An 11719-nucleotide genomic window follows, 5' to 3' on the forward strand; every position below is an offset into this window, starting at 1 on the left:
AATTGTGATGTTAATGTGAGGGAGAGACAGTAATCATGTTGACTGATGCGACTGAGCCCTCTATGCATAATATTGCTTGCTTTATATATAAATAAATGCATATAGTTATCAAATATATATGCGCCACAGAATGCGCCAATCTGCCACAGATAATATCAGATACACTCCACCCAAATGTAACCAAAGGCTACCATATGGACTAACTGAACTAATCAGACAATATATAGTTCATCTTGGAGTTTTTTTTTAAGCAGACATATTGCAGTTTTTTAATTTTCTCCATGTTGTCACACTTATATACAATATACCCATCATCTTATTTCACCCGGATCGAGTTCACATTCTTCTCCCACCAGTTCCGGACTCCCTTTGGCAGTTGAAGTAAACGGCGGCCACTGGCAAGCCGAGGTTGTAGAGCTCGGCGAAGTCGCGGGTGCTGAAGTTCTGCCGCCACCCTGGGGCGTACACCGTCTGCCGGCCGAGCTGTTGGAAGAGCAGAAACACCATCCGGTGGATTCCCAGCACCGGCCGTGGGCTCTCGTAGCACACAACCTCAGTCCCTGTTTGTTCAAGCAAGAATATCCAATGGCATTAGCAACTACCAATAATGGGAATCAATCTGAGAGTATGCTGGTTCCCTAGCTCGTCTGCAGTACATACCAAAAGAAACTCCAGTCGTCGCCGGAATATCAGTGACCAACCTGCAACATAAGATCAAAAGGATTTTGATTTAGCGCACATCTTCGTATATGGGATACTATCATTTAGATCATGACTGAGGTTCGAGAAATCTATTAGATGTATATGTGTTGTAGTAACATGTATAGAATCATAAATAAACTGTCTCCGGCTAGCTATATATTGGAAAAGAACACCTAACACTAGGGGTGTGAGGTGTTTTCCCAATTCTTTCTATCTGTCTACATAGTATCATGAGTTTCAGATTCTTTTATTTACTTTCGAGCCATAATTCGGGCTATATATGAAAACTCACTTAACCCGAGAGGTATGAGCTGTTTTCCCAATTCTATCTCTCTCTCTCTCTCTCTCTCTCTCTCTACAAAATCGAAGTCGAGTTGAAGTTTTTCTTTCTAAACTGCAAGTTGACGTGTTTGAATTGGACTGACCCAGGAAATTAGTACATGTCCCCAAAACAGAATACTGTTAGCTCAAATATCATTCTAGCTCATTTCTCCTCTCGCCCAAATGACATGAAATGTCATTCTAGTTTTTTCACAATCAGAAATGTCATTCTAGTTCATTTGAGCAAGTTTTTGGATCAACCTAATGACCCAAAGTAATTAGAGATAGACCTTGGACAATGTTTTCATTCCCAAAATACATACAAATGTTAGGGGGCTTGGCAATAATTCAATTGCGGATCTTGCAGCCCATCTTATTTCCTTGTACTAGGGGCGGATCCACAATGTTAGTAATGATGTCATCTGACAACAATGATTTGTGCAAACTCAAATGGAAAGACTATGGGCACGAGAGACAATGACACATCATCTCTATCATAGTTATGCTAGTGACATCAGTGATTCCAAATTCTAGATCTGCCCTACCTTTGTACCGATGGAGATGAGTGACCAAATGTAGAGGGTGTTCAAAAATGATGGATAGATTTCCCACAAATCATTGGTATATAATGTAGAGATTATATGATATACTCTGGTAGTCAATTGGTAATGTAAAATTAAATAAAGATAAATTAATTATACGTGAGCTCCTAGCTAGATTCCATGCACGTTTTCTTAATTAGGCTGTTGGGCTAGCTAGATGATGAATGAACAATGGGTATGGTGATATGGTTTCATGGGATGTATACTTGATATGTACATTATGATATTCAATTAGCAACCCTTGTTAAAGTAGGTAGGAGTCATGAAGCATTGGCCATCAATGGGGGGGGGGGCAATTTCACCTCTATTGGGCTCTAGTCTTGCTTGGTACTGAAGTGTCATGACAACAAGTGCAGTGTAAGAGGTCTTAGTTGGCTACTGGTGCTTTGTACAACCATCTTGACATTAGGGACCTTCTATCTAGAGTGTCTTTCAAGCTAAATTTGTGAAGAACTTGGGATGATCAACCGATGGAAATTGTAATGTTTTAAATAGTCGGCTAACACATTTTACTATCTATGTCCCAAAACATGCTTAGTGGGCTATAGTGGCAGCTAAGAGCTAAATTGTACATGAAAAACTTAGCTAAGTCCTCAAATAGGTATAGCCGGAGATTTAAAACCTTGAAGTTGTCATATTCCAGTTAATACTTCATAAAATTAGCTCATTGGGCCTTCTTCTTTGTTGTTTCAGTTTTCTTTGCATTCTGGAAGCTGATCCAGAAGATCCAAGCCCCTAAAAAAATATCCACTACTACACAAAAAATGTAGAGGGTGTTGGGCCGGTTGCCTGCCTCAGATATTTGTGGTCGGGCAGCCAGCCCATCAACTGCCTCGGTTATTTGTGGTTGGCTATCTATAATAGATGCTAGACAAAGAACCACCTAGTTACATGTAGTGGACTTCCACACCTAGCTAGAACATGCCCTTATGTGATCAAGAAGAGGACATCATGCAACACATTCTCATTTCATGTGTGTTTGAGGTAGATAGGTGTATGGTTCTACATGTTTTAGCAAGTAGATCTCCAAGTATTGGCACCCAAGTTTAGAGGACGTTATGTTTAGTTATTGCCTAATGTAGATCAAGATCGACTCCTTGATGAACCAAACACTCAAGAAGGGTTTGAATTCATTAATTGTCCTCTTGGATTACCTAGAAGCATTGGAATGATTGTCTTACTGGAGCCTCACCTAATGTCCAACGTTACTTGTTACTTATTGCTAGAGAGTAAGCACATCTTTGGAGTTTGACTGGCGCTAGGGACTTTTTACAGTTGGATGTTTGCTTTAGGAGTTGTGTTTTCTTTGGGTCATAATGTACCTTTTTAAGTAGTGATATGTTACATAATATGTTATTGGGTGTATCTGTCTTGGGTGGGGAGTGGGGGTCTTATGCTTACTTCTCCTCAAAGCAATAGTATAACTCTTTTCCCACCCTCTTACATAAACTTACTTTATTTCATTTATTTGTTCTCTAAAATCTTATAATTAGGGAAGGAATTATTTTATCCTACTTCATACTCCTTTTGTCTCAAAACATAGAAGGTATGATTTGGCTTGGTGCAGTCTTCGAGACCACACTTTGACCATTAGTTTCTCTACAAGACTAGAATGTTTTTCTAAACACAAATCTAATGTTACCATTTCATACTACAAATCTTTTATATGATTAGGCTAATTGTTGACTCAAGATAACAATAAAGTTTGACTTTTGAAATGTGTTCATGCCTCATCTTTTGAGATGAAGGGAATATAAAGTATAATTGTATCCACTCAACTCCCTTGAGTACAAAATATATATTGAACCAATAGTTTACATGGCTACTCATGGTTTAGGAATTTGATGTTTCCGAAGAATTATGGATGGAGGACAAGTTAGTGATATTGGGGCATCTGTAGATTATCCACTTTATTTTCCTACAAATGGTATGGTTATAAGTACTATCTAAATGTAATGCACTTGCAAGGTGTATATATATTTGATATGATTTTGGGAAGCCTTGCACACTGCCAAACTCTTTATCTTCATTGGCACTTAACTACCACTAGTCTAAAAGATGTCTGGAATGAGTTAGCACCTCACATAATTTGCCCGAGAAGAAGGTGACATGTTAAATATTGACGCATGATTCTTATTGTGTGCTTTTTGAGCTAGTAATGCATCATATCATGTGGCAGTAGTAGCATGCATCAATATCGTCCACGGTTCTGGACAAATATTTGAAAATGCATAAACTAACATTCTAGTGTGATCAGGGCAATTAGTTTAACGTCTTTAATTACTTGGTATAATATATTTTTACAAATATACCCTTGGATATGTTTTTAATACTCTAGGTAGATATATATCAAATGCCATAAAAACTATGATTTTAGATAATTATTATGTGAGGGGTTAATTTATTACTGTTTTGTATATGACGGTTCCTAATAATAAATAATCTTAAGACAAAATCGTTGTGTGCTTGTGCATCGTCCCTAAAAATACAGTATATAATGAAATGTATACCGCCTGTTTGCATTTATTTTTTGATCTACACTTGTACAGTATATACAACTGGGACGGGAGGCTGGACTCTGGAAGTCTGGATTAGTTTATTCATTCATTATATGCAGTACACAGCACTAGCGTACGAGTTGGAATGTTTAGTTGGCAAAAAATTGGTTTTTTTATACTGTAGCACTTTCGTTTTTATTTGACAAACATTATCTAATCATAGAGTAACTAGGCTCAAAAGATTCATCTCATAAATTACAGATAAACTGTGCAATTAGTTTTTATTTTTATCTATATTTAATGCTCCATGCATGCAACCAAAGATTCGATGTGACGAGAAATCTTGAAAATTTTTGCGAACTAAACAAGGCATAAGATCCTGACAGTACGTGTGTTTGTATGAATGCCTTTCCATGAAAGCGACAGGTGAAAGGCCGGACAGCACGCAAGTTCATCACATGGCGTGAGCGTGATCTTACGGCCGGTTACCATATGCAAGTGCACAAAAGATTCAAGTTGTTCCGGCCTGCTTGCAGAGAAGCTAGGAACGAAGCATGCAGTAGTAGTGGACTGAATGCATACCAGTGCAGGTACTCCCTGAGGTTGGGATCGCTGGGGCTTGGCGCATCAGGATCTACCATCACCTGCACATCTCAGATCAGAAAAAAGATTTTTAGGCATGCGGTTAAGCAAACTAGCTAATTGCTGGCTTGGAATAATTAATGTGCATGTAGTAGTAGATGCAGTGAATCGATCTATCTGCTTTTAGTATTTGTCTAGCTAGCTAGGTGCAGGGCGTGCAGTAGAGATGATCTTGATTCTCGATGCTGTGAAAGAATGGATTACAGATAGCACAGCAGTAGTAGGAGTACGTACGAGGGTGTAGAAGGTGCGCATGTCGGGTCCGCCGACCTCGACGCGCGGCTGGTCGGCGATGGCGGAGGGCCTGAGCTCGCAGCCGTTGGAGATCTCGCGCGCGGCGTAGGCGACGCGGAGCGGCACCCGGCGCACGAACGGGTCGACCACGTCGCCGATGATGCGCCCCACCACCAGCGGGTCCCCGCGCTGCATGGTCGCCGCTCGATCGCTGGATCGACGACGCTCCCTGCTGCCGCGCTGTCTCGTCGTCGTCGTTGTCGTCCTCCTCCTCTCCAGACCAGAGCACAGGCTGCCCACAGGAATATAATAATGGGTCCCGACCGACGAGGCGTCGACCGCACCGGCCCCCACCCCGGCCGGCCACCAGCTCACGGCCGGCGCGCGCACGTCGTTAATGCACCACACGACCCAGGGGGAGGGGAGCTAGCTACCTCTCTTGCCGGTGCGGATGCTTCTACTTTATAGAGAGAGAGGTAGCGAGGGGGGCGACCGGCCGGGCGCGCGCCGGAACCCGGAAGAAGGCGAGCGAGGTAGCTCAGCAAGCTATTTGCTCACGCGACTGATCGATGAGCGAGATCGAGCTAGCAGGCAGAGCGGGCGCGGGGGCAGATGGGGCCCGGGCGGGCCGGCCGGCGGGGGGGGCGTGCTGGTCCCGCGGCTGGTGGTGATTGGACAGGCCTGGGTGATGGAGTTGTCGTCGTCCGTCGTCGTCGATGATATGCGCGCGCAGCCGTGCGCGGCGAGTGGAGTGGGGAATCGGCCGGCGTCCATCCCGGTGGGGGTGGGGGTGGGGGTGGAAAGGCCAATGCAAGCCGCCGACCCCGAGCGGGCGGTCGTCAGGCGATGGAATTTCATGTCCGTTCCGCTAGCTGGCTGCTGTTTGCTAGCTCGTCTAGGAAACCCCAAGGACAGCCCCGGCCTGCCATGCCACCAGACAGACATGCACGCGCATCAGATCCATCCACCAAAGCAAACAACCCCGGCCCTCTCCACGTACGTTAGCTACTGTAGGGAGGATACTGTTCCATTGAGGCCTTGTTTAGTTCGCAAAATTTTTTGTTTTTGGATACTGTAGTATTTCGTTTTTATTTGACAAACATTGTCCAATCACGAAGTAAGTAGGCTCAAAAGATTCATCTCACAAATTACAGGTAAACTGTGCAATTTTTCGTTTATATTTAATGCTCCATACATGCGACCAAAGATTCGATATGATGAGGAATCTTAAAAATTTTTGCGAACTAAACAAGGCCTGAGCTGGCCAACTACTACTACTGCAGCTGTTACTGTTAGTTGGGTGAGACTGAAATGAGTGATTTCCATTCATCTCCTGCACCACATACAGTGTATTGGCAGTTGTACACCACATGTCTGCCGTAATTTATAAAAAAAAAAAGAAATTAACCTGAGGTGAAGGCTGAAGAGGGAGATATCCTGTTTGGCTGGCTGGAAAAAAAAACCTGATGCTAATTTATTTGGAAAAAAACATTATTATTTCACTAAAACATGAAACGAAGAGAGCTGAAGACTTCAAGCTCAGCTCATCAGTTGCTGCCTTGGACGCCTGACGAGACAGCGGATTGGTGGGTGCTGATGCTCTCCAGTAGGGCCCTGTTTAGTTTTCAAAAAAATTTTGTAAAATTTTTCAAATTCTCCATCACATCAAATCTTTAGATGCATGCATGAAATATTAAATATAGACAAAAATAAAAACTAATTACATAGTTTGGTCGGAATTGACGAGACGAATTTTTTGAGTCTAGTTAGTACATGATTGGATAATATTTGTCAAATACAAACGAAAGTAAAATTATTCCTATTTTATAAAATTTTTTGGAACTAAAGAAGGCCTAGGACGGACGGACGGAAGAGGGGGCCCGCGGGGGGTCCCTTTTTGTCACCCGGGGACGTAGGCATCAGGCCCATCATATCACCCCGCGCCTCTGTCGAGTTCCCATTGGCTGCCCGCCAGAACTTTGCTGGCCCGCCCCACCCCGCGCCGCGGTATTAGGCCTTGTTTAGTTAAAAAAAATTTTGCAAAATTTTTCAGATTTTCCATCACATCGAATCTTTAGACGCATGCATGGAGTATTAAATATAGACAAAAATAAAAACTAATTACACAGTTTGGTCGAAATTGGCGAGACGAATCTTTTGAGTCTAATTAGTCCATGATTGGATAATATTTGTCAAATACAAATGAAAGTGCTACAGTGTCGATTTTGCAAAATTTTTTGGAACTAAACAAACAACACGCCGTGCGTGCCCGCCCCCACCCCCGCCCGTTTACCCCGCACAGTAAAAGAAATTTCCCAATCCCCGCCTTTGACGTGTCGATCTCCTGCGGTGCCTGCCCCTGCCCACCCGGTTTCCGTTCCGGTGGACGCCCCAGAGATTGCTACGCGTTCCGGTCATGACTGGATTTCTGTTACGTCGCATGGTCTCGTCAGGCGATTATTATGCGCTAATCATGTGTGTGCACTCTTATCCTAAATCAATTAGGTTAGACACGTGACCCGTTACAATATCTCTAACAGTGCCAAACGAATAATAATCCCAAAAAGAATCTAGTTCTGCGACATTTTCCTAATTTTTTTAAAAAATCTTCTTCGGCATTCCAAACCAACTAATTAACAAATTTCAAGTGTACACTCTCCATCCCCCCCCCCCCCCCCCACCTACACACCCAAAACTAAAATAACTTTGAATCTGGTCAAGCCCTTGTCCAAGTTCGAAGTTAGAACTACACATTCTTTTTGAGAAAAAGGAGAAATCATTTGAACTGTTAGATAGGATTGGCACTCACATTTATGACTAGTACTCTTTTAGTGGTAGACAACATGCTTACCACTAGGGTATATATGAGATGTCTATTGTGTATTTCTAGAAGGAAAAAAACATGGGTTTGCAAATTTGAAGGATAGCCATCGTTATCTAATTTTTAATCTTTTTTTGATGGGTAACTGCGAATGTCATGCAATAGTTATTCTCTACTTTTTATTTAGGACCACAGAATTGAAATCACGATCATTGGATCGTCATGGTCAAGTGGGTATTTGGAGGCCTAGTAATTATGTAGAGACGTGGATGACCACCAGTTGACTGGTTCATTCAGAAAAGTTGAAGATGCGCCAAACATCAACGCCCAAAAATTAAACTCAACATTGAACGCAATAATGATAGATACATGTTGTCAAAGGATTTGATGAACGAACGTCATCACGCCAATAATAGAGACATGGGCAGATCTTGCAGTGGGTGGGGGTAGGGTAGGAGGGCTCAAGCCATGGAGCCCCTCCAAGAAATTTTGGCCTAGGAACAAGTTGCGGCAAGGAGAACTTAAAATCAACTCGGATGATGCCTTCAATCCTGCTACTGGTACGAGGGGATGAGGCTTCATCATTAGATGATCAAGGCATGATGGTATTGGCCAGCGTAGGAAAAGAAGCCTTCTTGCTTGATGCATGCTCTTCACACGGAGTTGTTGGGCTGCCTAGCCGGTGTTAAAGCGGCAGTGTAGCTAGGGATGAACAACATAGCGGTGGAGACTGATGTTGCATATATAGCCAAGATCGCTGTGGAGGGCGATGAACCGATGAGTACAGACTTCATCATTGGGCAGGGTTATCACTGAGCTTAGACTCCTGTTAATGTCAGAGCTTGTACATTTTAGAATGGAAGTGTGTCCTAGATTAATTATGTAATAAAGTTGCTGATGATAAACAGGGTTTAAATTCTTCATGGGCATCAACATTAAATGACTATGCATGCATGGCTCCGTTTGGTAGACCTCATCAAACAGCTCTATCTTTAACTCCCTTCGTGCACGGCCGTGATGAGCCATATTTTCTTTCCCATTAATGAACTGAATTAAAACTGGTAAATATATTATTGTTTTTGGCTTCACCTTTTTAACCGCTCCACACACTTGTAATAAAGAGTATTAGTTGTTTTAAGTCGTGCCAAACAGGGTCTAATTTCTTCATGGGCATTCACAGATTAGCGATCTCATCATGGCTCTTTGTTTGTGTGAGGGTGCAGTGTGCATGCATGCATTTTTTAGAGCCCTTCGTGTACATTTCCAGTTGTACCGAGAATATATACTCCAGTACAGATATACTGTATAGATAGATACTCCCACTGCATTAATTGGTCGCATCAGAATCTCTACAGTAAAAACGTGTAGCAGATGGTGTGGCCACGCTGCAGGTACGTATAGGTACCACTCGTGTGCAAAAGGCAAAGGGATCGATCGACGACGACGATGCAGGCGAGTGGACGTGTCAGCAGGGTACACGTCACGTTCCCCCTCTGGCCCTGCAGCATGCATACCCCCTCTCTGGAGTGCAGATACGTAGTAGGCTGCTACACGTACGATACTAGCTAGCTGCTGCGGTCTGCGGCTGCGAGTATCGGTCGAAGCGTGCATGTCCTGCATGCAATGCGCGATCGAGCGCAACGCACGCACGCCGGGAAAATATCCGTGTCGTATGCAGGTACGTACGACAGTGGCCGGCCGGGACGGTACGTACTGGCACGTACGAACGTCAAATGGGGCGTCGACGTGTCGAGTGCGGGCCGCGCAGGAGGAGCACATCTTGGGCTAGGTGACAAACAAGGGAGCTTTGGCAGGGCCAAGGACCAACTAGCACACACACGCCCGGCCACGTCCCCCAAACTTTGGTGTCATGTCTCACTCATGTATGCCCCGGCGTGGTGGTACCTGCGTGCGTGCACTCGATCGCCGAGCTAGTCGCCTTGCGCCCTGCGGCGAGGGTGGTGATACCGATGCAAAGATCAGCTACTGTTCCATTCCGTACAGCCACGAGATCCTATCTACTTCCTCCAGTTACATAATAAAGATTACAATTTGCAACTTTTAAGCTTTTATTACTCGATTAGGCTTACCAACTTTGAATTTTCATTTCTGGGTCCAAAACCTATTTTAAGTAGTACTGTACAAATAGTCCATAAACTCTGTATATATATATATATAGGACTAGTAAATATGTCCGTGCATTGCAACGAAAGAAAAATATTAAATGGTCATAGAAAATGGTGACATAATATTACATATCTATTTATATTTATCTTTTTTTATAAAATTTAAAGTTCGTAATTTATTTTATTGATAACCGTGACATCTATGGTATTGATAGTTAATATTTACAATAATATATAGCTTGGAGACATATTTATTTAATAATAATAATAATAATAATAATAATAATAATAATAATAATAATAATAATAATAGAAATTAGTCAAATCTTATCTTACTCCAATATTATCTCTTAATATACCTTAGTATTATATTCAAACATGAGAAGTTTGTTGATAACTTTTTTTATTTACGTTAAGATTCCTATGAAATATGATATATCAGTTAAATGTATGTAGATTATGAATATATGAGCTTATGAAGTGTTTAGATGACATAACAACACATCGTGCAAAGGTAGTGTAAGCATCCTCAAGCATAAATTTAGATAAATTAGTAAATTAGTGAGATATGCAGGAATGATGCTAAAACTTTTACCACAAATCAAGCATCACATTAAATAGACTACCATAAAATTTTTATAATAATTAGAGCAAGATAACTACAATTTCAATTTTATACTAAAAAGCATAGGCAAGCATCTTCAGCAAAAAATAAATATACTAAAATTTGTGATATTTTTTGTTTAGTGCATTGATCTACTATGATTTACTACGCATTTATCAATTTTCAGCCGATCAATTTTACACTAAAAAGCATAGACAAGCATCTCTAGCAAAGAAAATATAATAAAATTTGTGATATTTTTTGTTTACTGCATGGATCTACATATGTGGAGCTGAACAAAATTTGTTTTGTAATTTTTAGATTTATCTATGAATTACTATGTATTTATCAATCAATTTAAATAATAAAAGAAAAATAAACTAATAAGATAAACACTTTGCATCTAAGCCCTTATAATTTTTTATTCTCAATGTGTTGTAATGTATAAAACAGATTTTGCATTGGGAACCTTAAAAAACTTTTATTCTGTTCTTTCTCCCTGTCAACGTTGAAGCCTTCGGACGGAAGCGGGCCGACTAGGGTTTGACGGCAGAAATTTTTTTCGAACGGAAGCCTGGGCGGACTCGGGTTTGACGGCAAACTGAAATTTTCACAATTTAGTAGTATAGAGATAGACTAGGCACTGTTTAGCCGAAAATAGAAGACCAAGCCGAACGGAACTGAAACCTCAATTTTTTAGTTTTTTATTCCGACTTCGATTTAGTGTCTAAGTTGTGTCCTCGAGACCCAAACCACTAAACTCGTAACCACACACAGTCTCCACTCAGAGTGTGTTTGTGAGGGTGGTTCAGTTGAGCTTTGCGTCCGTGGGCTACAACTTGTTATGTTTGTGCACTTAGAGCAACTCTAGCACGGCTCATACTTGAGCCTCCATAGCTAAATATGGGTGTCCAGACTAAAAACAGCACTCCAGCAGGGCCTCTACTACAGCCCCCAATTTGGGGCGGGCACCCAAATCTTCCCTGCAGACCCTATTTCTGTTGGCCCAACAGCCCAGCCCCCATCCTGTGTGGTGTGGCCATTACCTCCTCACACCGTACAGACGCAGCTTCGCCCACCTCCCTCCAGCGCCGATCTCTACTACCGCACTTCCTCCCTCCACCTCTGACCTTCACCGTTGGGCCTCACCTCCATCCCTTCCGGTGAGA

At 42.1% G+C, this 11719-nt stretch overlaps 1 protein-coding gene across 1 annotated transcript; it reads right to left on the bottom strand.

The window, feature by feature from the left end:
* Nucleotides 62–5796, bottom strand: LOC8079504 (protein RICE FLOWERING LOCUS T 1). Its single transcript, XM_021455232.1, has 4 exons — nucleotides 5000–5796; nucleotides 4706–4767; nucleotides 661–701; nucleotides 62–560 (listed from the first exon to the last, which is right to left on the bottom strand). Exons 1-4 carry the CDS (start codon nucleotides 5192–5194, stop codon nucleotides 337–339), a joined length of 522 nt encoding a protein of 173 aa, XP_021310907.1. The 5' UTR covers nucleotides 5195–5796; the 3' UTR covers nucleotides 62–336.

This window comes from Sorghum bicolor, chromosome 3 (genome assembly GCF_000003195.3).
Source record: "Sorghum bicolor cultivar BTx623 chromosome 3, Sorghum_bicolor_NCBIv3, whole genome shotgun sequence".
NCBI lineage: Eukaryota > Viridiplantae > Streptophyta > Magnoliopsida > Poales > Poaceae > Sorghum > Sorghum bicolor.